This window comes from Lonchura striata, chromosome 8 (assembly GCF_050655825.1).
Source record: "Lonchura striata isolate lonStrDom1 chromosome 8, ASM5065582v1, whole genome shotgun sequence".
NCBI classification, from domain to species: domain Eukaryota; kingdom Metazoa; phylum Chordata; class Aves; order Passeriformes; family Estrildidae; genus Lonchura; species Lonchura striata.
Genome location: NC_140710.1, coordinates 4448007 through 4473309, shown reverse-complemented (window position 1 = coordinate 4473309; position 25303 = coordinate 4448007). Strand labels below are relative to the sequence as shown.

The 25303-nt window shown below is 44.1% G+C and overlaps 1 protein-coding gene across 1 annotated transcript; it reads right to left on the bottom strand.

Moving 5' to 3' along the window:
- Window positions 1-450: 450 nt before the first annotated feature.
- Window positions 451-24926, bottom strand: C8B (complement C8 beta chain). Its single transcript, XM_021542134.4, has 12 exons — window positions 19059-24926; window positions 17593-17734; window positions 16401-16542; window positions 15143-15284; window positions 13029-13161; window positions 12203-12400; window positions 10629-10869; window positions 8754-8882; window positions 7236-7399; window positions 4869-5022; window positions 2907-2975; window positions 451-845 (listed from the first exon to the last, which is right to left on the bottom strand). Exons 1-12 carry the CDS (start codon window positions 19121-19123, stop codon window positions 694-696), a joined length of 1731 nt encoding a protein of 576 aa, XP_021397809.3. The 5' UTR covers window positions 19124-24926; the 3' UTR covers window positions 451-693.
- Window positions 24927-25303: the final 377 nt, after the last annotated feature.

Genomic DNA, 25303 nt, shown 5'->3' with positions numbered 1-25303 from the left:
CAGGGAAAAGGCAGAATATTGAGGTCAGTAAGCTCATTCAATCCCATGGGACAACTGCACATCCAAAGGTGTGGTTCCTAACACCCTCCCAGCTCCCAGTGTCTCCTGAAATGTTTCTGATTTGGATGAGACCCATGGGCAGAGCGAAGCCAACTCAGATAGCCAGTGAGATTGATGGTAAAAGGGTTTAAAATCATGGGGATTTAGGGTTAAAAGGAAAATTAAGCTTAGTAGGCCCTGAAAAGAAAATAAATACCCTGAGTACAGGAAGACTTTGTACCTTACTAGAACTGCAGCTGTGTAGCTAATACATGATAAATGCTATAATTGTTAGATGTGATGATTGTTTAGTAATTAAATGAAATATAATTACTGTTTAATCGTAAGAATAGTCATGAGAAACTGTGGTCAGGGGCCTAAGAAAGATCACGAGAAACGCATGTCAATGTATACAATAGAACAATATGTTTAATAATTAATATGTAAGTTATATAACAATAGAATATAAAATATGTTCAGCTCGAAAGCCATGTGGGAGTCAGATTTGGTTTGTACCCCTGACTCCCAGAGCTCTCAATAAAAGCACCTGCAGATAATCATATCCTGTGATTATGTGTGGTCTGGAACGCTGACAAGGTGATGTCTTCCCAAGCAGTGTGCCCATCAGCTTTGTGTGATCCCCACTGATTCCTTCTAGCAAGGAACTGCCTCCGAGGCTGGCCCTGGGCACGAGGAGCCACCACTCTGTGGGGCAGGGTTGTTGCACTGGCGCCTTCTTGTCCTCTGACCTCCTGAGCACGGGGACCAGCTGGCCCAGCACCCCCAGTTCCCATTAACAGCAGCATCTGGAAAAGAAGCAACAACAAAGCTGGAAAGGACCTTCAGAAACAAGCAGCTCTTTCCATGGGAAGAGCTGTCAGCTGCCATGAATTGTATCTGAACAAACAGCTCTGCCCCTGTCCACATCACTAACAATACACTGGAGTCATCAACAATGAGGGATTGTTTCAGAGGTGTTAATTCTCTGTTCAGCATCTCTGGTGTTTGTTTTAACTACACTTCAGGTAGACATGAAAGATGGGGAAAAAGGGCAATTAGCTTTATATTTGCTTGAAGGATGTTTCTCTCTTTGTCTTAGTCCAAGCCTCGATGGGAAACAACTAAACTTGTCTCAGCCACATTTCGAGGTGGTAGGGGCAGTGTTAGCACTTCAATGAACAACAGCTTGACTATTCAGCTTTCCCTCCATTGCTTTTCCTATTACACTGATTCTTCTGGACCCTGTGCATGTGAGTGACATAAATTCAAAATACTGAGAATCACGGAGGTGACACATAAAAGGAGTGAGAAATGAAGTTACAGTGTTGACAAATGGATGGATGTGAGCTTTGGGAGGGCTGGATGTGACTATGAGTGTGAAAAACAGACTGAAGTAAGGTGGCAGTGACTCCACCCTTCAAGGCTCCATGGACTGCCTAAGAAATACCCAAAAATTGAATACCCAAAAAGTGAAATCTTGGCTTAAAGTGCATTTCAGCCTGGCTCAGTTTGGACACAGCCATGCAGAATGAGTACTGGGTAAGGCTGTAAACAAAGCCAGTGATAAATGCAGTGCATCAAATTGTGGGTTGGTGCCAGAGCTCTGGGTGCCTGGGATCTGGTATTATTTAGCATCTAAATTAATGAGCTGGAAGAAGTAAACAAAATGATTAAATTCATAGATGATCCCAAACTAGAAGGAGTTAAGAACATCAGTCAGGAGACAGCGGAGACATAAAATGACCAAGAAGCATTAATAAATGCTTCAAGACAACATAACAAGATTTTAAGATTAAAAAGCACGGTAGCATATCTGGGGAAGAACAGTTTGCAACATGCTGGTTTTATAAAGGGAAAAACTTAGGAAACAGAGCTGTTTCCTAAGGAGGAGGCCTGAGGCTTTCCAAGGATTGTGAACTAGGCAGGAATTCCTATTTTGATAAACTGCAAGGCATGCACATGCAAAAATAAACTCACCTCCTCAAGAGGGCAGAGAAATTCAGAAGAGGGCAGGGAAAACACATCTGTCCCCATTGCAGGGGACACCAGCTGGGGACTGGGCTGGGGAGGCTGGGCACAGCCAGGGCTGGCATCAGTCCCCATCTGTTGGAACTCAAAATGTCCCTCAGACATTTTTGGAGGTTCTGGGTCCAGGTCAGAAGCATTTGAGACCCTGGCAGGCAGCTGGAAACAGCTGGGATTTTGGGTTTGAGCTATGGAATGATTTACCAACTTTGAAGGTGGAACAAGGAATCACAAAAGTTTAGATATTATAGTAGAAGTAGCTATAAAGTAGAGGGAAGAATTTTTTTGTATTGTACAAGGGGGTTTAACACCTGTACAGGGGGATTTTAGTTTTGTACATGGGGGTCAGAGGGTTTAAGATGGAGGAATGTAGGCTGGTCCTGTTCCTCCTCTTTCTTCTTCCTTGCCTCCATGTTCTTGATGATGTTGGCACTCATGGATTGGTTTAGAGTAGAAAAGCACCATTTAATATAGGTAATAGGCATTGGGGAGAAATTTTAAACATGTATCACGTAATAGATCATATAAAAGAGAGCAGCAGCCCTGGGCAGGGAGAGAAGCAGCAGTCGGGGTCAGAGAGGATGTCAGGGTGTGTGTGTGCCTCTGCCTGAGCTGTGAGCAAACCACAGCAGCTCCAGAAGAAAATCTTTTAGATAACTTGCAATAAACTGCCTTGAGACTGAACAAAAAGAGACTGCTGAGTTTTCTTTGGAAGCTCGGGTTGGAGGAGGGATTTTTCCACCACACGGAGCCCTGAGCCAGGCCGGGGTTCTGACACCCATCCATCAGTGCCAGCCCTGGACACCCCTAACAGAGCTGGGGTTCTCCTGGGTGTCCCTCACCTTTCCTCCTGCTGGTCTCGCAGGCGGCGCCGCTGTAGCCCAGGGGACACAAGCACTCACACTCTGTTCCTGAAAGCAAGCACAGAGGTGGCAATTACACACCTGGAGCCACGTTTCCCAGCAGGCATCCACTGCTCCCAGCACTTCATCTTCTGGGAGGAAGGGGCAGTGGGTGAAATGTCATCATTTTTCTCCAGTGCTGAAGGGATCAATACCAATAAACAGGGGAGCTGTGACTGCCCTGCACCCCCCTCTCACCTCCCCAGACATTTGTTCCTGCCCTGCAGATCAACCTCAGACTCACTGCTGCAATCCCACAAGCCAGGGGACCACAGAGTCCTCCTGCTCTTCTCCAAGAGAGATCACAGAATCCTGGAATGGTTTGGGCTGGGACGGACCCTAAAGCTCATCCCATCCCCTGCCGTTGGCAGGGACACTTTCCACTGTCCCAGGCTGCTCTCAGCCCTGCCCAGCCTGGCCTTGGGCACTGCCAGGGATCCAGGGGCAGCCACAGCTCCCCTGGGCACCTGTGCCAGGGCCTGAGCACCTTCACAGCCAGGAATTTCTTCCCAACATCTCATCTAATCCTGCCTACCCTGTGCCCTCCTCTGGACTCACTCCAGCAGCTCCGTGTCCTTTTAACATTTGGGTTTCAGACCTGGGCACAGCACTGCAGGTGGAGAGAGCTCAGGGTAAAGCTGATAAAGAACAAACTGCAGCATCAAGAAGGAGCAACCAGGACAGGAATATCCTCACTTGGCTTTGTGGCAGAGGAAAAGCCCAATATCCCTGCTCTGGCTGCTCAGGGACGTGCATCCCATGTCAGGAACCTGGAGAAGAGTTCCCACTTAGGAAAATATATGGTCATTTAAAACCTTAGCTGAGAAGATCCTAAATGAAATACTAACCTGGACTCAGCTCCTACAAAGTTATTTAAACAAAGGTCACCACGAGACAAATGCTTGAAGTGCCACAATCAGCTGCTGGTACCTGAAGTGATCATTTCTACATTAGATACAATTTGATGATAACAATTCTCATCAGGACTTTTGCAGATGCAGATTGGAATTAGGCACTTGACAAAATGGTCCTTTTGTTGGAAGCTCTCATCACATCATATGTCTCTTGTTTAGGCAGAGTGGTTTTCATTCAATTTATTTTTCCCCTTAATTTTTAAAATCACAGCCTGCTTACAGAGGAGGACAGCTTCTATCAGAAACAGGGGAAGGTGGTGGTGGTGATCACTGTGCTTAGCACTTACATGGTGCTTTTCGTCTTCAAAACCCTTTTACAAACACTAATTAATGCTGAGACAATAGTCACTTCTCCAGGAGGATGGAAGAAATCTTAAAAGCAAAAGGAGGAGACTTAAATATGTCAAGGAATATTTTTTTAAATGCATAACCGGGAAGTAACAAATTCTTCTGTAAAACTACAGATAATGGTCACTCCTATGAGAAAGACACATCCCTTGACTTTACTGTCTTTACTTACCAGGACTCTACAAACACAGCAACTTTAAAAACACAGAGTAATTCCCTGGTAAAGAAATGACAGGAAAAACTAAAGAGCAACTTGCTCCCCACAATTTCCCAACTAATTTCCTTATCACTCTACAGCTCCCTGAAAGGTGGTTGGAGCCAGGTGGGGTTGGGTCCCTTTCACCAGGCAGCACTGACAGAATGAGAGGTCACAGTCTCAAGCTGTGCCAAGGGAAATAAACGTTGGAATAAATTCCGAGATTCTTGATCTTATTCAAGATCAAGTTCTGGAATGGCCTGGCTGGGGAGGTGGTGGAGTCACCACCCCAGGATGTTTTTAAGCAAAGCCTGGATGTGGCACTGGGTGCCAGGGTTTAGTTGAGGCGTTGGGACTGGATTGATGATCTTGAAGGTCTCTTCCAACCTTGTGGTTCTGTGAATTCAGTCAGGAGGGCAGGAAAGAGGAGCAGGAGCCCTGTACCTCTGAGGAAGGGGGTGCCATTCCCGTGGCACGGAGCACAGCGACAGGAGCTGCTCTCCAGCTGGAACTCATCCAGAGCCCGGCGCAGATTCTCCTTGATTTTCATGGAATCAGCCAAGTCAGAGGGAGTCACCAGCTCATACAGCGGCTCTGCCTATGGGGAGGGGAGAAACCACATTAATTCCCAAGCTCAAAATGCCATGAACATCTCAAGGCTCAGCAGTGGCACAGCTGGTGAGGGAAATGGAGGCTGTGCCACATTTCCCATTGCTATTTGCTAAAACCTTGTGAAAAATGAGGCCACGATGTCAGGAATACTCCCAGGGATGCTCCCCTTGGTTTTCAACACCAGAGGAGAAACAACATTTTTTGGGTAACAAAATACAGCATCTAACCTGTTGGGTAAGAAACAGCCTAAGTTGCACAGAAGTTTCATTAAATCCTTTCTCATCCATTTTTCTGGTACAGACATTTTTAGATCAGATTTTCCAAAACTTACATTTTCTGAGTGAGTTCTTAGTATTATTTTAAAAATGCCCCCTAAAAACCATCCAGAAAAATCTCCTCCTACAGCCCCCCAGCACAGCCAGAGGCACCAGTCACAGGGATTCACATCAGCACTTCCACCTTCACCACTCCTGCAATTCAAGGCTGTTTTTTATCCTTATGGAGCCCAGATAAGTGTTTAATTGCCTTCCAGAAGGGAGAGGATTTGGTCTCCATCTGGGGAGAGAAGACAAGAGTGTGCACAGCACAGTGAACGTGCAGGACCAAGGAGACTTTGGCTCACTCATTTATTTTCCTCCTGAGAACAAGGGAAAGTTAAAGTGGGGTTTCAGTAGTGACAGCCCCCCATTACTGCCTGTGGGATGACAATTCCATCTGAGGATCCATCCCAAATTCCCATCCTCACTGCAGAGATGCTGCCATGCAGGCCACACACAGGAAGCATAAATCTCACCCTCCTCCTATCACAGGCTCAAACTATAAGAACTAAAGAATGTTCCAATTAAAAAAAAAAAATCCTCATTTCCTGCTGCTGTACATCCACTCTTCATCAATTATCTGTGATCCATACTTTGCTTTTTGAATTCAGACCATACAAATGAGGAAATACACTAAGAGTGACCTGCCAAGTCCCTCCAGCAGATGATTTATGAACTGATTTGCTTTAGTTTTCCCTAACTAAGCATTCTTGGGCTGACATTTAGTCACACTCCACTGGTACTTTTGATCTTCCAGCCCCACAGGGATATTGGTATGGAAATGAAGATACCAAATCCAAATTACATCCGCCTGAGGTTTTTCACTGGGCAGCCTGGTCAGTGATGCCAGGCAAGACAAAGAACACCTCAGTTCCTCATGGGAGGTTTTTCTGGGTGGGGGATTTGGTGCAGAGGTCTGCATTTCTCTTGTCTGCTGCCCTGAAACCTCCCAGTGCACTTCTGGAAGGTCAATCCACAGCACACCAGGGGCTGCAGCAAGTCCAGATGGGCACTGGCTGTATTTCCAAATTATTGATTTTTGCTTCATTCACCTTTTTGGAATTCACCTCTTTCTTGAGAAACACCCCCCTTTTACAAATGTAAAGATATTTGCCTAAAATTAATTTTACAATGAAAAAAACTATAAATCAACTTCCACCTCTACCAGTCCAAACTCCTGTTTAAAAGGATGTTCCCTTGCACCTTTGTACTATTCACTCATTTTGACACTAAAGATGATGAGGTAGAATTGCTACACTCTTCTGCTTGTTTTTTTGCATTTCTAAAACTCTCCAGGGATCAAAAATCCTTGACTCTTCAAAGACTAACTCCTATTTTTAAGGTTCAGCTAAGCTGCACAAACACCCAGGCATGTACAGTGAACCACCTGAAAGAATGGTCACTGGCGCTCACAGAAATTGATAAACATCAAGGAAAATAGAAATATTTATAAAATGCATGATGCCAGATATAATTTTTGGTAAGTTATACATTGGTAAAACAGAAGGTGGATCATTTGATCTGCCTGGCAGGCAGCAAGAAATGCCATCTGCACAGCCAAGTTAAAGGGTTAAAGCTGTTTACTTTGTGTATTTCCAACCACAGTCCCTTTAAAGCATCCCGCCTTTGCATTTCTGAATATTCACTTACAGAAGCCACACAATAAGGTCTGTTATTCCTGGTTTATTTTCCCCTCTAAATCCTAAATTTAGATTATTTAAAATAAATAAAATTATTTTAAATTTTCATAAAATGTAAAATAATTTTAAATAATATTAAAATATCTAAATAAAAATTTAAATTATTATAAATGTAAATTATTTAAACACAGAGTTTTCCAAGGAGCTCAGCTGGGGCTGCAGGAAGTGGAAGGGTGCAGTACCTTCAGCTTTATGATCTCAGGGTTGTACTGCACAGCATCTCCCCACAGCTGCATCAGCTGGGCCGTGGGCAGGTCCTTGTGGGCCAGCGTGGTGATGTCTTCACTCGCCCCTCCACGGACCAGCACCAGGAAATCCTCCACAAACTGCTTCCTGGCAGTGCTGTCTGCAAAAATGCACTCAGGGAAGTGCCCAGCTCTGCCCAAGCTGGGTCTTTGTGGGCTGCAGTTATCAGCTGACAGCAAAAACCCTCCCATGCACGACCCATCCCACCCAGAGGACAAAGGAAAAGGTGCTGCTCACCTGCTTTCCTGCACAGTGTGTCCTCCTGCTCCCTTGCAGGAATTCCCCATCCTGCACCCACATCCCTTCCCTAAATTCCTTCCTGTCAGAACTCAAAATGTCCCTCAGACATTGTTGGAGGTTCCAGGCCCAGGTCAGAAGCATTTGAGACCCTGGCAGGCAGCTGCAAACAGCTGTGATTTTGGGTTTGAGCCATGGAATGAGTTACCAACCTTGCAGGAAGAACAAGAAGTCACTAAATTTTAGATATTATAGTAGAAGTAGTTACAAAGTAGAGGGAAGAATTTTTTTAGTATTGTACAGGGGGGTTTTAGTGCCTGTACAGGGGGGTTTTACTTTGTACATGGGGGTCAGAAGTTTTAAGATGGAGGAATTTAGGCCGGTCCTGTTCCTCCTCTTTCTTCTTCCTTGCCTCCATGTTCTTGATGATGTTGGCACTCATGGATTGGTTTAGAGTAGAAAAGCACCATTTAATATAGGTAATAGGCATTGGGGAGAAATTTTAACCATGTAACATGTAATGTACCATATAAAAGACAGCAGCAGCCCTGGGCGGGGAGAGAAGCAGCAGTCGGGAGTCAGAGAGGATGTCAGGGTGTGTGTGTGCCTCTGCCTGAGCTGTGAGCAAACCACAGCAGCCTGAGAAGAAAATCTTTTAGATAACTTGCAATAAACTGCCTTGAGACTGAACAACAGAGACTGCTGAGTTTTCTTTGGAAGCTCGGGTTGGAGGAGGGATTTTTCCACCACACGGAGCCCTGAGCCAGGCCAGGGTTCCAACACCTTCCCCGTGGTTTGAGGTTTCTTCCACAGCCCGATGCTCCTCACCACCAGGAATATTCCCTGTTCTCCTCCATGTATTTCCAGGTGCACCTTCCACCCGTGCACACCCCCTGAGGCTCCCACAACACCATCACCTCCCTGTTCTCCCCATCAGGATGCAAGTGCCCTGCTGAGAGGTGATAATTAACACAGAGCTGGCCAGGTGAGTGATGGTTGATCAGCTCCTTGGGATGCTAACAGATATTTACATAGAAAATCTTGGGAAAAACCCTGAGCTCTGAGGTATTTCCCCCTCTGTTAAACCTGGCTGGGCTTAGCCAGCAGACCCAAAAGTGGCTGTGAGGGAGTGGGGAAACATTTCAGACAGGCAAGATGACAAAACCTTCCTTTCACTATGACAAAAAAATGAAATGGCAGAAGTGTTTTGTGCTTACCTCCAATCTCTTTCAAAAGGGCTTTACAGCCAGCTGAATCTACTCCAAGCCCCACAGAAAATTTACCAAAGTTCACAGCAACGTTAAAGCCCTTCTGTGCACATTTCTGGACGTCGCTCAGAGAATAACCTTAAATACATAAAAATTGTAAGCTTTTAGTACAATTGTTTCATGTTTTATGTACATGTACACAGAAAATGAGAGCTGATAAATATTTTTGCTTTAGATATGATATGATATCTACAAGACAAGATATGATGAAGAAGAATAATATTGGGGTTTTTTTGATACTTAACAGAATTATATGAAATGAAATCTCTATGTTTCACAGAACTCAGAAGCCAAGTAGAAATGCAAGGTAAATGCTGGAAGAGTAAATGCTGTACTGGGTTAAGCAGAGCTGCAGTGGGCAGGAAAGCAGTGGATGTCTAAGCACAGACTGCCCACCACTCCTCCCCCTCCACGGGCTCCAGGTTTTTAAAGAGGACCAGATTAAATAGATTTTCCTCCTTTTACCAGCTCACATCTCCGATTCTCTGCTTCCAAAAGAGCCTTAAGTGCCACATGGAAATTTAGATTGGCTATCAGGAAACATTTCTTCACTGAAAGAGTGATCAAACCCTAGAAGAAGTTCCCCAGGGCAAGGATGGAGTCACCAACCCCAGAGGGACTCATGGGACACGTGGATGTGGCACTTGGGGACATGGTTTAGTGCTGGCCTTGGCACTGCTGGGTTAAGAGCTGGACTCCCTGAGCTTAGAGAGCTTTTCCAACCTAAAGGATTCCATGACTCTAAGATGTGGCAGATTGGATTCTGTGTGAGAGCAGAGCAAGTACCAACCATGTCACTCAGGGTGGGATACCAGATCTGCAAAATAAAACTTCAGTTCCAGCACAGACAGTACAAATATAATGAGGGATTTGAAGGGAAAAACCTGAATTCTCAGACTGGACCTACAAAACCCTGCTGAGGACTTACAGCCCAGGTCAGGACTAGTGTGAAAATATTGTTATTGCTGCAGAATCCTGCCCTGGGTCAGCAGATACTGAGCATTTTGAAGCAAATAATACAGTTCAGTTTAAACAAACGTGGCTTGTGATGGGCCCGCAGCAACAGTTGAGAAATTGGGGAACTCTGTTAAAATTTGAATACCTGAAATGTGAATCTAAATTCTGTCCCTCTCTCTGACTCCAGGGTAAGGAACTTCCCACACAGCAGAAGAACAAACAAGCAGAGTATTGCACAAAGCAGAGCCCAGTAAATGCCTCTGCAAACAGACAGCAGAGGCAGTTCCTCACTCCCCTGCCAATGAATAAATAATTGAGAGTGCAGCTATTGATTAATGTCACACTGCTCGCTCTGTCCTACACAACAATCATCATTCCTCACAACAAAGGGAGCCAGAGCCAAAGAGCAGGAGCAATGTCAGGCACAAGAGTCACCCAGCAAATTATTTACTGTTTCCTACATGCTGGAAAAGCTCTCGAGGCTAAAGGTGTTCCACAACTGCCATTTGAAAGGCAGTGGAAAAAGAACTTGGGTGAAGGTTTTCAAAGCTAACAGAAGTGTTAAGATCCACGATTCTCATTCATCTCAACATCTTGTCAGCCTCTAAAACGTGTTGTCTCAAACGCTTGCCACAGGGCCTTTCTTTGTGAACTAAATCCAGCCCACGATGCTGAGCATGCTTTGAAAACCTCTTCATTCACTGCCAGCCTCAACTCCCACGTTTCCTGCAGGATTTCTCTGAGGTGCTGTTGACTCCTTCTCCCATCATCTCCCTCTCAGACCTGAGCCACCCGTGTGCCTGTGCAGAGGTTTTCCCACCCAAAATCTGTCCCCAAAGCTCCTTCCCCACCATGGGAGGCGCGTACCTGCCTTGCGGAGCTCCTCGCTGTTCATGACCAAGGTGTATTCATAGATGCCTCCCACGGTGGCCTCCTTGATGAAGTGTGTCCCAAAATCCCTGAGGAGCTCCCGGTACTCCCCGTAGCTGTAGTCGACAGGGAGCTGCCGGAGCCGCCGCAGGAACTCGTGATGCAGCATCAGACCCCGGGGCTTCAGCTTGTAAACACCAACAGCCAGCTCAGCACGGGCGTGGATGAACTTGCTGGACTGCAGGAAAGGCAGCAGAGCCCAGGAGGAGGGAGGGATGTCATTGTCATGACAGTGGGAATTTGTTATTTGCAGTTAAACCATCAGCGCAGGTCGGGATTGATTCATTTCACAGTTTCCAACTGGAAATCTTATTACTGGAAATCTTCTATTTTTCATTTCTTAAAAAAAAAAAATCTCCTGTTTTTTGCAAAAGTAAAACTTGTAGTAATAAAAGTTCCTGAGAGTCAGGCCATGACTGGGACACAGGAAAAGGCAGGGTCCAGGTTCTGATGTGGCACATCCAGAATGCAAGGACACCTCAGCATCCTGCAGGACTGCTTTACCCCTAACAAAACTTCATCTCTCACAAACTCCCTCCCAAGAAGTTCTGACATCTGAAATCATGATTTGTACAGGAATCATGATTCTCTGGCTGAGCCGTATTCATATTTCACAGACTATGCCCTTTTCAAAATGGAAAGAAGAAAACACAAACACTCTCTCACACATACACACACATATTTATGACTCTGTGTAGATATGTATGTAGATAGGAATCTTTTTCTCTCCCCTTTCTGGCATCAATGTCTGGAACAGAAAATGTCTTCCATTATGTTCAAAGGATTTAACGTTCAGTTGTCTGGGCCAGCAGGATAAGCACATCAGGGAGGGATCAGTATAGAGCACTGCAGCTTAAAAAATAAGATCAGGACTTAATATTTGTTTTATTTATGGATATCTGTTGCAAATGCTTCTCATCAGCCTCTGATCTTGTTGTGAGAAATTCCAGTTTGCAGGAAGCAAATGCAAGGAATACTTTGCCATTCCTGAGTACACTTTATACTGAAAGGAGACATAGATTGGTGATAGTATTGCACCACTGATATGAACTATCTTTGTTTATGGCAACAGCAGATGAAAAAAGAGAAAACCAATGTTGGCAGTCATAGGAGTTACAGATTCAAGTTGAACAGGCTTTTCAATTTCAATTTTTCACTACAGGCATTCAAAGGTGGATGTCCAGCAGGGCAGTGGACAGACCACACTGAGAATCAAAGAACATCCACAGCTGGAAGGGACCCTCAAGCATCACTGAGTCCTCTCCAACCAGCTGTGGCTTATTTCAAAGGCCAAGCAGCCCAGATCCTGGCTGAGAGCTGAATGGAAAAGCTCCTGGATGCTGCAAACACAAAGGAAGGCGTCGTGGGGGTAGTCAAGACTTTGTTGGGGAAAGGATTTGGTTTATCCCAGTCCTGGCTGCTGACCTAAGGAGGAGCCTCAAACCAACACACACAACACACACACACACACAGGGAACACATTAGCAGGGAATTAAGTGAGCAGTGCTTACACTTGAAGAAAATCTTTTCATCCTCTGCATGAACTTCTTGAACCTCATGTCATTTGAATTGTAACCAAGTTCAAACACTTTTGGTATTTTTATACCAACGCTGAAGCTTGTCTGCGAAGCTTTTGCCTTCAGGACACTGCTTTCATAATTTGAGTAGGAGTCATATTCAGTCATTGTAAATTCATATTTGCCTTTGGTCTAAACAGAAAGGAAAAACAACACATCTAATTTCCTGCACAGTGATTGTACACCTGAAGCGTGGGGAAGGAATGTAGACACAAATATACTTGTGAATTAATGCTTGCACTTTGAAGATGAAAAGCCTTGTATAATTGCAAAGCACTATTATTATTAACACAGGTACTTCAAGAATACTTGATTTACAGCAGCAGGAAAGCTCCTATCTCCTCCATACTGCAAGGTCCTCAGGCTTTCACTTAATATGTCAATCTTATGCAAAGAAGGTGAAATCTTAAACACAGGCATCAATTAAAGTACAAATTCTAAAATGAAAAGGTTTCCTAGTGGGCAGCATTCAAAAACATCATGATAACAGAAGGACTAAGGTCAAGTATACGATATTTGAAATCCAGTTTTGATGCGTGACAGGAACAAGTTTTCACACAAAGCATGTGGTGTGTACAACATCATGGAGTGCATGGGGTATGAGGATGTTGTAAAAAGGGTAAAAATCAGCCTGATCCCATTGGGTGTCAAGAATTTTGTGATTTTTTTTTTACCAAATGATTCAGCAATGAAGCTTTGGGCACTAAATCCATTGGAAGAAGTGTGTGGAGGTTTATTTGCAGGCACATCTGGCACGCACCTCTGGTGTGTAGCTTTCCACGTTGTAGGGCTTCCTGAACCTCGTGTCTGTGATGTAATGGGGAGAACACCCCCCAGCATAGTACCTGTGATCAAGGACCAACCCCTCCAAGCTGTTTGTGAAGATATTCAACCTGTAGGCGAAGCAGAACAGCAATATTTTATGATACCATAAAATCCATACAATTCAGAGCTAAAAACTGAATGTCTTGTCTGAGAAAAGCAAAATATTGTTTTATTTGGCTCTTTGTTTCACACTTTATTTTGAAACCCCAAAAGAAAGCTTGGCCTCTTTCACTGTCCAACCAACCCAGGTGCTGCAGAAGGACCTGACTAACGAGAAAGCAAAAGACAGAGTTGAATTTTGACACTTGATGAATAGAAATGTCAATTTTCATCCCCCAGACACCAGTGTTACTGCCACCAGCACTGGCAGCTTTGTGGCCTTTACTGGAACTCTCCAGGAAAAGCAGAACAAACTGGATCAGCCAAATCCCCACCTCACCAGGCTGCTCAGCCTGAGCACCCCCAAATATCCACAGCATCCATCAGAACCTTCAAAGACAGGTTTGCCAATCCATGCCATCCATTAGACTGATTTTTAATTGCCACTTCTTCATTCTGGTTTATCAGCCAAAATCTTTGCCAGGTTGGCCAAGGGTGAACCAGGGGTCAGCAGATAACAGTAAAAATTGTGGGGGAACAAGAAAAGAGGTACTCAAGCAAGAGCACAACTGATCCTTGAAAGCACAGGGAGTTTTCCTTTGATTTCAGTGGAGGATGGACAGAAACCTTAACCTGTCTGCTCTAAGAAAGATGCAGCACTGCAGTTTGTGGAGATGAGGAGATTAAACCCCATCACTTGCTTTTCCCCTTGCTGCTGGTGGGGTGAAACTTCATCCAAAAAACCCCACAAAAAACTATCAGCACTCCAGGACTCTGTTGGATCTGTCTCTCCTGATTTTGGGGAGAGAGGCTTGCATAATAATGACACTGAAGCTGTAAAAAATTTAACTCCAATTTTAGAACAATCTGGAAAAAAAGGAAAGTCCACTAAAAGCAAATTACTGAGCAATCGTGGCTTCAAAGAGATGAGAAGCATGTTCCTATAATTGTCCAACATTATTTTTAATTTTGATTAAACTCAGAAGTACAAAGCAATAGCAATGACATGTGCAGAAGCCATATCTCCAGAGAATAATGAGAAAATTATATTTTTTCCTTGCAATATGATTTTCCTTTTTCTTTTTTTTTTTAATGTAAAAAGCAATTTTTTCCCTGCAGAGTAAGAAAAAAAAAAGTCTTTTCACACAGTCTGATCTTATAGAATGTTGTCACAATCTTAGTCTGCAAAAACTGAATCAATTCAGACTTAGATTTTAATCCCCACAGAGCTGCTAATATGCAGGTTTACCCTACCCCTCTCACACAAAGCACAAAAATCCCACCACCTCTCAATGTCGTGGAAGAAATCAAAAGAATTTGAACACATTTCCCCCTCCCCATGAAACCAATACAGGTTGTAAGAAAACAAAGCCCAAGGATTAATGATTTGGGTTAGGAGGGATCTTTAAATGTAAATTAGTCCCACCCCCTTTACACCATCCTGGGTTGCTCCAAGCCCAACCTGGCCTTGAGCAATTCCAGGGATCCAGGGGCAGCCACAGCTTCTCTGGGCACCCTGTCCAGGGCCTGCCCACCCTCACAGGAGTGAATTCATTCCCAATACCCCATCTAACCCTGTCCTCTGGCAATGGGAAGCCATTCCCCCTTGTCCTGTCCCTCCAGGCCCTTGTAAATCCCTCTCTCCATCTCTTCTTGTTCACTCCTTCAGGTGAAAGGCTGCAACGAGGAAACCCCAGAGCCTTCTCCAGGCTGAACAACCCAATTCTCTCAGCCTTTCCTCTCAGCAGAGCTGCTCCATCCCTCTGACCAACTTGGTGATTTCTCTGGACTTGCTCCAACAGGTCCATGTCCCCCAGGCTTGGGATCAGGTTCCTGGATCCCAGCTCACTCCTGGATACAGCAACTGCTCCAGCTTTCCTCTGCCTGGAGTCCCAGTAGATCATTCCCAGCCTTAGGTCCAGCAGCATCTCACCAAAGTCACAGCCTTACCCTTTTGCCAGGTTCTCTATTCCCCAATACTCTTCCATCTTCTGGTCACATTTCTTGAACACTTTTTTGCAGTTTTTCTCATCTGACTGGTCCCCACAGTCGTCATCCCCATTGCAGAGCAGCCTCCGTGCAATGCATCTCCCTAGGATGGAAGGAGAAAATCACCCAAAAAACAATCTGTGATCACACTCCCTGACATGGAGTCTAGGAGCAAAACAGAAAAGTTCTGGAATGAATGGTTCAAACCTAGCTGGGGAAAAAAAAAAATCTTCTCTATCTGCATGGATCCCCAAAGTCCATCTGCTCAGTTTCACTCAAAAGGGTCATAACCTTAAAGTTCCTTGCTCATCTTAGGAAAAAACCCACAATAATTAAAAGTATAAAAAGCATAGAATGTTTTTGCTGATTTTTTTTCTTCATTTTGAGAGAATAAACAGGCTGTTGATAGTAAAAGGATTTTAAAATAATGGGGATTTAGGGTTAAAAGGAAAATTAAGCTTAGTAGGCCCCAAAAAGAAAAATAAATACCCTAAGTACATGAAGATTTTGTACCTTGCTAGAACTGCATCTGTGTAGCTAGTACATGATAAATGATATAATTGTTAGATGTCATGATTGTTTATTAATTAAATATAATTACTGTTTAATCATAAGAATAATCATGAGAAACTGTGGTCAGGGACCTAAGAAAGATCATGAGAAACTCAAGTCAATGTATACAATAGAACAATATAAGTTTAATAATTAATATATAAGTTATATAATGACAGAATATAAAATACGTTCAGCTTGAAAGCCATGTCGGAGTCAGATTTGGGTCTGTACCCCTGATTCCCAGAGCTCTCAATAAAAGCATCTGCATATAATCATATCCTGTGATTATGTGTGTTCCTGAATGCTAGCACTGTTTCAGCTGGCTTTGTATATGGTATTATTTTCTTTCTCTCTTCCCATGTCCACAATTCCTGAGTGTTTTCAGTCACACCAAAACACTGGAAGATGGATTGCAGAGGCTTTTCCTTTGCCCCATCTCAGGTGCTGAGCTTGTGCTACAGATTTTGCTGATATAACCAGGTAACAATTTCCTATTTGGAGATTCTAAAGATGGATTATCGACTCACTGACACAAACACAAGCATGGGAAGAGCCAGGTCAATTCCTGGCATCCCTCTGGCCCAGCAAACTCCTGCAGAAGCACAAAGCTCCACACAGTGGCATCAGAAGTGACACCTGAGCAGCAAATCCCAAAAATCCTTACCTGTGAGTGCACACACAAAGCCATCACAGCGAGCCCTGCTCCTGCACGGCGTGTTGGTGACACACTGCTCAGCCTCCCTGTCAGAGCCATCGCAGGCATCTCCTCTGAACTGAGAGGGCTGTTCCAGGCGGGCAAACCTGTACTGTGATGAAGTGAAAAACATTGACTCGAGTGCACAGAAATGGTGAATTTTACGCTCCTCTGGTTGAAAAGCAAACTTCGTGTCGCCGGGAACTGATCTAAGAGCGCTCTGTCATATTGAAAGAGAAGAGTGTCAGCGCAGAAGTGTGAAGCTGGTAATTTGCCTCGTTTCAAAGGTTTCTGATCTGAGACAGTTTTAATTTTACTGAGGAAGGGCTGAGGACTGGGAGGGATGAAGGAAAGTTTGCTTCTCTTTGACAGTTTGTTTAAATGAGCCTGACAGTGCAGTGCAGGACTTTGCAGCAGCGAGGAAGGATCCAGTTCCCTCTCCTCTCTTTCAATTAGTGCTGGTAACGACATCCCTTGTTATTTTCTGTCAGTGTATTTACTTGCCCCTCTGTATCATTAGGGATTTTTTTTTTCCGCCCACAACACTGCTGTGAAGCAGTCAATTACTCCATCCAATATGTTAGCCCTCCTTTTTTCCCCAGCTTCTGAGATTAACTCTTTGATATGAAGCTTCACTCTCCCCCCAGCTCCCATCATTGCTTATTTCTGCTTAAGCCTGGGAACAGCTTCTCCAACTTGTTAGCAGAGGTCTCTCCAGCAACGGGGATTTTGCTCTTCATGCTGTTGGGATCATTGCTTTCATTTGATGGGGTTTCTCAGGTGGAAAATGCTGGCTGGCAGACAAGAAAAAGCATCTTAATCCTGAGAGGCACCGACTGTCTCCAGGTCCCACAGGGGACCATTAGTGGGGAAGGTGCCTCGCACCGATGCTGGAAGGACAGGACTGTGTTGGAAAGTCCCTGCAAAGCCTGGCCTTGCACCTTCTCAGGACAGTGAGGCACCCTGGAAAGCACTGGAATTACTGGAGGTTGTGAGTCGAAGAGCTAAAAGCCACCTGAAAGCAAAACCCATGGTCTCACCTGTCCAGGGCTTTCCTCAGCAGCCCCCTCACTTTGCCCAACCCCATGGACAAAAGGTTACACGGCTCGAAGGAGGTTCCACCTCCTGGTTTCTCAGAGGTCCCCAGAGCACAGACACTCACCCTTTTTTTCTGGCATGGGTCACACTTGCTCCAGGAGGACCAGGAGGAGAGGATGCAGTCACGGGGCTGTGGTGGGACACTCACGGAGCGGGCGTGCCTGCTCCTGGCCATGCTGCCACTGGGGCTCGGGGACTCCTGGCCACTGTGACCAACAACACAAGAGCTTCAGGCTGTGAAACTGTGAGCTCTGAGGACCTGGCCCCTCAGCCTACACCTGTGTGAAACCTCACACCAAGGAGAATTAGCACTCATCACGCTTTGTAGGCAACCTCTGGATTTCGGTCATCCTGATGGCACTGATTCTGCAAAAACCTGATCCACTCTGCAGTGCCAACAAGGGAAACTAAATCCACAGCCCACCAATCTGGGCTTCCCCTCAAGCTGTGCAAGCAGTAAAACCTTCACCATCAGTTGCTGCCCTTGCTCCGTGGCTCCAAGGTCAGATACCTCCACGATGAACATCAGTCCCAAAGGCCTGGCATGCACTCAGCGTTTCTCAAAACCAGAATAAGTGTCTCTCTTTGCCCAGCAGCCCATTTTTCCCCCAAGCTGGCCAAAGGCACTGGTCTTAGATCCTACTCTCAGTTCACGAGTCATTAACCCATTAATCCCTTTCAACCCAGTAATGAAGCTGAACCCCAAGTGTGAGCCTTTACTCCTCACCCCAGCCACTCTCACTTCCTCACATGGCAGCTGTCTCCAAGGTTTCCACAATGCCACAGTAAAAATGCTGCCTCCTCTTTTGGTGGATTCAGGATTTCTGATTAAATCCTTGTCCCAGACAAATGCTCCCTTGTTGCACCTCCTTCAAGTGGGGAGCTTTAGTAAAATGTTGACAATTAGTTTCTTTTCATACCCAGTTTGACAAGTAAACTACCACAGGGACATTCCCAATTTTTCCACCCCGACAAGGAACAGCACCTGCTGAAGCTTTAAGTATGATTTAGTGCCTGGCATGGGGTTCCCATTATAGCACATTAAAAATCACATAGAATAAGAGAATTACAAAACCTCATCAGCTTGCTGAGGCATGAAATCAAAGCTCAAAGTTCACACAACGGTGCAAAAATATAGTTAGATTGGAAAGATTACAAGATGCAGTTCTCCGAAACAGCAAAATCCATTCCACCAGCAGAGAAAGGAACGGCTCCCAGCCACATTCTCAGCATTTCTGCACTGGGAGGAAACAACCCCCCGTGTGCCCAGCACTCTGTGGGGCAGCCAGCACAGGAGGCTGCATGTTCAAACAATCCCACGTTACAACAGAGCGTGGCCATTTGTCAGCTCCAGTTCATCACCAGGATTGCTCAGAAACGCTGCCCTACGCCGACTTCCACACGACTTCCATTAGAGACAGCAGAAATCGCTCACGGCAGCAATTCCAGCCCGTGCAACACCACAGCCTGGGCTGATCCTGATGGTTTCTCCTGTCACCCCTGCATGTGGCTCCAGAAACTCTCACTCACCCAACGCCACGATCGGTCTGGGTGCCCAGCAGGGCACAGAGCAGCAGCAGCACTTGGATGCTCATCGCTCCGAGGTTCCGCCGGCGGTCCCACACCACCAACACCCCCAGCCTGTCTGCTGTGGGGGTTTGAACAGGGCTCAGGCACAAAAAGAGGAGCTGCAGAGCTGCTCTGCCACCCTGCAAACTGCAGCTGACCCAGCACCTGGCAGGCTCGCAAGGTAAACGCTGCAGTGGTTAGCACACGGCTCTCCCGAGGCCAGCAAAGCTGTGCCTAGCAGCAATCTGCACCTTCATTTGTGATGCTCCTTTCAAGGGACGGGGAAAATGAATATTTCAACAAACGAAACATATTTGAGTCTTGGCAAGAAGGAAGTGATAAGTAAACTCAAGTCGTCTTTCTAGGAAGAGAGTGCAGAATCATTTATTTATTGCTGTTTTCATGTCTGTCTTCCAGAGGAAGGTCAGGCACCAGGCATAAGCACTTTTTCTCACGCCTCAAGGAAAGTCTTATACCTCCCTGAGAGTAATTTCCTGTCCCTCCTGCTGCTGGGGACGACAAGAGCCTCAGCCCTGGCTGGGCCATGCCACAGAGATTCTCTGCTCCACATCCCCAAAGTCTTGAGCTCATGAAAGCAGGACCTGTCAGGGTATCAAATTTAATCTTTTGGTGTTTTCTCACTGTTGCACTGAGTCATTTAAATGGTCCTGACTGGGCTGAGAACTTACCATGGGCTGGTGGCCATCAGTTCAGCTGGGCTTTCAAAGGCAGATCACACAGAACCTGGAGGAGTCGTTCTTTGGTTGCCTGTTGAGCCTTCACATCCTGCTGCTTCTCCCTCCAGGCACAGCTTTTTGATTCCTGAGACACAAGAGTCTTTCCTGTCATCTTCCTATCAGGCTTAGCCTACAGCAAGCATCTTAGAGAGAGCAAAGTTCTCCAAATCTGTGTTTTCCTGCACAAAATGAGAAATGCCATCGTGTTTTCCCACCCTTCCCCTTGCTGGACAATGAGAAGAAGCCTGACTCGTGCAGCTCTGCCTTTTTGCAGCACAATCTTTCACCCTGGGACACATCTCTGAGTGCTTTGGTTATACAAAGTGTAAATTCATTTTAATTTGCTCATTATGGCACTGATGGGTGCTACACATAAAATTATTCATTTTCACTAATAATAAACAAACCCAACAACCTCAGTGCCATTACCTGGCCAAGGACTACACCTTAATATGTCACAGTTACCTTACAAATTACATTATTCTGCTGTGGAGCCACATCCCTGCAAAATCAGCACTGGCTGAGGCATCTTTCTGGCCTGGCAGCCTGATGATAACAATTTAACACAGAGAGGCACACAACTGAACCCTTGTAGGAATCTGCTCCAAATAAAAGATTGTATTTCAGACAGTCCTTTTTAAACCCAGAGCTACCAAGCACGGTGATAAACTGCCCTCTTGACATCGAGGACAAACTGTTAGGGGAGGTGATTCAGGCTGTGCAAAGCTTTCTGTTTGCCTTTTCTGCCTGATTTTTTTCTTTTTTTTTCCTTCCAAATGACTTTGCCCCAGCCTGAACCCAAGATGTGCCTGTGTGATACAGCTTGCTCAACCTCTGGCACAATTGATTCAGTTGTTAATCATTTGTCCACGATGAAAAAGGAAACAACAACAAAAAAAACCCCACTTACAGAAAGACCTCTCCATCCACGGGACCTTTGCTGGCTGGGAAATACATCCAATATTTTAACAGCAGTAAAAGATAAACCAAGATTAGACACACAGAGCACCCTCTAGATATAACTTCAAACCATGACAGTGATCCCAGAACGTGGAATTTTCAAGCTTCTCTCTGCTGCTTGTATTTGTTTTGCTGCCTCTCACCACATCTCAGTGGTGAATGAACAAGCAGGAGGAGGTGAATTACCAGAAGTGAGCTAAAACAGGAGCAGGGACCCAAGAGACAGAATTTCCTACAGCTCAACACATTTGTCAGAGAGAACTAAAAAGTACCATCAGGTTTTACACATAATTTACAACCTGATTTAATTAGAGGTAGGTCTAACACATGAAATTTATGACAGCAAGCACAGGTAATTTTCTGCTTCCTCGGGTCCACAGATCAAGATCTTTTCCATTGCTGCTCCTTCTCCACTGGTGACTGTGGCTTTCTGATGAGCTGAAGTCCCATAACAACTCTCTATGCTGCTGAATTAGCATTTATCACACTTGAAAATCAAATGCCCACCATGAAAATGGAGCCTGCAAGTGCAACACACGCTTTGCAGAAATCATATCCCAAGTCCCTTTGCTCCTTCTAAATAATTCCTCTTCAGTTGCACCAACCATGATGGTACTTTAAATGGCAGTTTCCTGCTAAAAGAAAAACTGAAACACATCAGAGCTGAAAGGAAGATCAGACTGGAGCCAGCAAGCAGCTGTTTACAGGATTATCAGTGCACTCTTCAAAAAGTTGTTTTTTCTCCTCTGAGAAAACTGTTTTATTCCCTGCTTTAGAACTCAGAATGTGTTTCCTTCTGTGGAAAAACTTAATGGTAAAAGGAAGCTTCCCACCAGTTTTAATTGTGAAGAGCATAAGGTGGCAAATATATGGTAAAATTTACAACCAAAGACTACTTCCAGCTTTTTACAACACTGCATCAACATTTTTGTTACTAACACTGTTATTATCTGGAGTGAAGCTGTTCTCTGAAGGTCCTGGGCATAAAAAACTCACCTTGCTAAACTTGATTCTCCTCTTCTGGCTTTTGCTCCACTAAAAATAATGTCTTGTTGTGACTGAGGCCAAATCTGGCACAGGTTCACCTACTCTTAAAGCTCTAAAGTCCTATGAAAAGGGTAAGACAAAGAAAACTCCTCCATGTCCCACCCCTTGTCTCCATCTCCTCTCCATCAGGCCTCAAGACAGCACACACATCAACTTGTTTTCAAACTAGAAACAGCATTTTTTTAAAGGGAAAAAAGAGGTACTCATCATCTGTCAAATAAACAGTATAAAATTTACAAACAATGCAACATCTCACAGCATTGTGACTTCTGCTCCCTTCAAATATAGCTCACTTCTGACACTGAGAGCTGTTCTCCAATAACTGTTAGAGAAGACAAAGATGCCACAAAAGGCTTTTTGGTTTTTGGGTTGTTTTTTTTTTTTGCAGCTAGTACCTGGCAGTAATTCTTCCTAATCCTTTATTTTCACAAATGTCTGAGGCTGAATGGGCAGAGATTGCTGCCTGTTAACCTGATTTTCCTTTAATCTATTGTGATTTCCTTTCTTTGCTGGTGAGAAGTATTTATAGAAGTGGTGCTACAGGAGCAATGAAACAAGGTTGAAAAGCCAGCAAATAATACCAGATCTTAAAAGACCTTTTTATAAAAAAAATTATCTAAAAGCCCCTTGAATGGGCAACATCTGAGGCTATTCTTCTCATTGAGATTTTTTCAGGTGCTGATAAAACATTTTAGGGTGATAGATGAGCCACAGGGCAAACACATCCATTGAGATAAGACTATTTAAAGCTCTAAAAACTAATAGCTGGAGAGCTGTTCCACTAATAGACCTGATATTTCCTGCCTCCAGTAGGATAATTTCAGAAAGAGACAGGCCATGTTACAGGTACTCAGGAAATCCTATCAGGATATCTCTCCATATTCCTCACTGTCATGAGCTGAAATGTGTAATTCAGTTTCATACAGCAAGTAAAAGCAGAAAAAACCCACCAAACCCACACCTTTATTCTTCCCCATGCCAGTCTTACCTGGGGTATTTAAAAACAACATAATGCAGGTTTTTAATGGGGCTGATCCTAAAAAGCAAACTGTCAGAACTCAAAATGTCCCTCAGACATTTTTAGAGGTTCCAAGTCCAAGTCCAAAGCATTTGAGACCCTAACAAGCAGCTGGAAACAGCTGTGATTTTCAGTTTGAACCATAGAATGATTTACCAACCTTACAAGAAAAACAAAAAGTCACAAAAGTTTAAATCTCATAGTAAAAATAATCACAAAGTAGAGGGAAAAATTTTTAAGTACTGTAAAGGGGGGTTTTAAATTCTATACAGGGGGTTTTAGTTTTATACATAAAAGTCAAAAGTTTTAAAATAAAAAGATTTAGGCCTGTCCTATCCTCTCTTTTTCTTCTTCCTTACCTCCAAACTCAATAATATTGGCACTCACAAATTAGTTTAAAGTAAAAAAGCACCATTTAATATAAATAATAAGCATTTAAAAAAACCTATAAACATTTAACACATAATGTACCATATAAAAAAATAGCAGCAATCCTAAGCAAAGAGGAAAAAAAAAAACAACCAAAAATAAGCTAAAAGTATATGTACTTTTATCTAACCTGCTGAGCAAACCACAGCAGATCAAGAAAAAAGTATTTTAAATAACTTACAATAAACAACCTTAAAACCAAACAACAAAGACTACTAAACCCTTCTTTAAAAACATAAATTAAAATAAAAAAAAACTAATTTCCACCACACAAAACCACCCACAACCTAAAATAAGCTCCAGCAGCAAACCAGTGTGAGAATTCATGGAAGACCTCAGCAGAAGAGAGAAATACTCTTTACAAATCATGGCTTTTGCAGCAGTACCATCAACCCAGAGGCAGGAGCAGGAGGTTTAGTCCCAGGATGGTACAAACAGGAGCAGGAGGAGAAGCCAGGAGCTCTGCCTGCATTTCTGCTGCTCAGATGGACTTCCAGTGTTCCTTCAGCATCTGTGCATCCCACGCTGGCTCAGGGAGGGAACTGTAGAGAACAGATTCAAACCTCTGTGGGAAAGTGCCACCAGATATCCCCTGTCATCCCTTTGACATGATATTCTTCTGACTGAGAACAGCATTTGCCAGGAAAGCAAGAAATATGAACCTGACAGGATGAGGAGCTCTTCAGAAAGCAAAGGAAGAAAAAAGGAAACAGTGCATGAAAATATATTTCACAACCTAAAAAACAGCCAGAAAGAGGTTACCTTCCCTGTTGCAGCAACTGTCACTGAGCAGAGATTAAAGCACAGAAAACACTGCTTTTAATCCAGTGTGAGGGACTGAAAATTGCATATTCCCAGTCTGTACAAGCAAAGAAGCCACTGACATGGAAAGGAGTGTCACCCTGATTCTTAAGATTTTCTAAAGCCTTCTGAGTTTACATTCTGTTGGAGAACTTTCCCACACAATTTCTGTAAACAACATATTGTTTACATTATTTTATGGGGATAGAGAAACTTAATGTACTAATAGTTTGTCCAATGTTTTTGGAGAGGTGGCCCATTCACTCTCCAATCCGATGTCACCTTTGGGAAAGTATAAAAGGTGGAGTCAGAGAAATAAAACTTCTTCTTTACCTTGCAAATAGCAGGTGGCTCATGTCGTGCCTTCACATGTCCTACAGCAACAAAGGAGAGATCTGACAGTGTTCTCACTGCTGTAAAACCACAGTTTGCAAATGAAATTCTCATTACTGCATGAGATCATGGCCTGAATCAGCACTGTGTAAATTGGGACCATTTCTTGGAGTGGGCATGTGTGAGCTGGGCACTCTCATACACAATACAGGGATTCTGAGTTACAGCAGTGTTAATGTGATTTAGCACATAAACACAGCACAGTAAAAATGCATCCTTATCCCTCCTGAGCACACAGAACAGGTCCTTCCCTCCCTCCTGGGGATTCCTCTTCCTCACCATTGCCAAATTACACCTCAAACCTGCTCATTCTGAATTTTCAAAATGAGTTTAACAACAGCTGTACAACATGAACCAATTTTTCTGATTTTGCACCAAACTTTACCGTGAGGGTACCAGAAGAGGATCAAGAAGACCAGATTTAACTTTCATTGTAAAAATGCATTTTAATTTAAATCCACGCTTAGCTGTGGCTTATTTAAGTTGATGTTTTGTGGCTGGTTGAAAACCAGAGATGACATTCTTCCTTCCAAGGACACCTGGGTACAGTTACCTACACACAAATCAAAATGCCATTAACACTGGAGTGCTCTCACCACAGCAGAATAACCTTTATTCTCAGGTGGGATCCAAGTATTTCAACAATGTTCACTGACAAAGGCAAGGGATGTTTCACCATGACCTACTGGGCATTTTGAGGCAGACAAGAGACATCAAAAAGCAGAAATACAATAAAATATATGTACACACATCCACACCTTTCTCTTTCTCTGTACATAAAACATGTATTTATTACTCTTAAGTTTTACTGCATTACTCTC

Coding starts and splice junctions, on each gene's coding strand:
- C8B (XM_021542134.4), bottom strand. CDS start 19,123: ATGAGCATCCAAGTGCTGCTGCTGCTCTGTGCCCTGCTGGGCACCCAG. Junction 16,543..17,592: donor ACCCATGCCAGAAAAAAAGG/GTGAGTGTCTGT, acceptor ACTTCATCACAG/TACAGGTTTGCCCGCCTGGA. Junction 8,883..10,628: donor CGAGGAGCTCCGCAAGGCAG/GTACGCGCCTCC, acceptor TATGTATTTAAG/GTTATTCTCTGAGCGACGTC.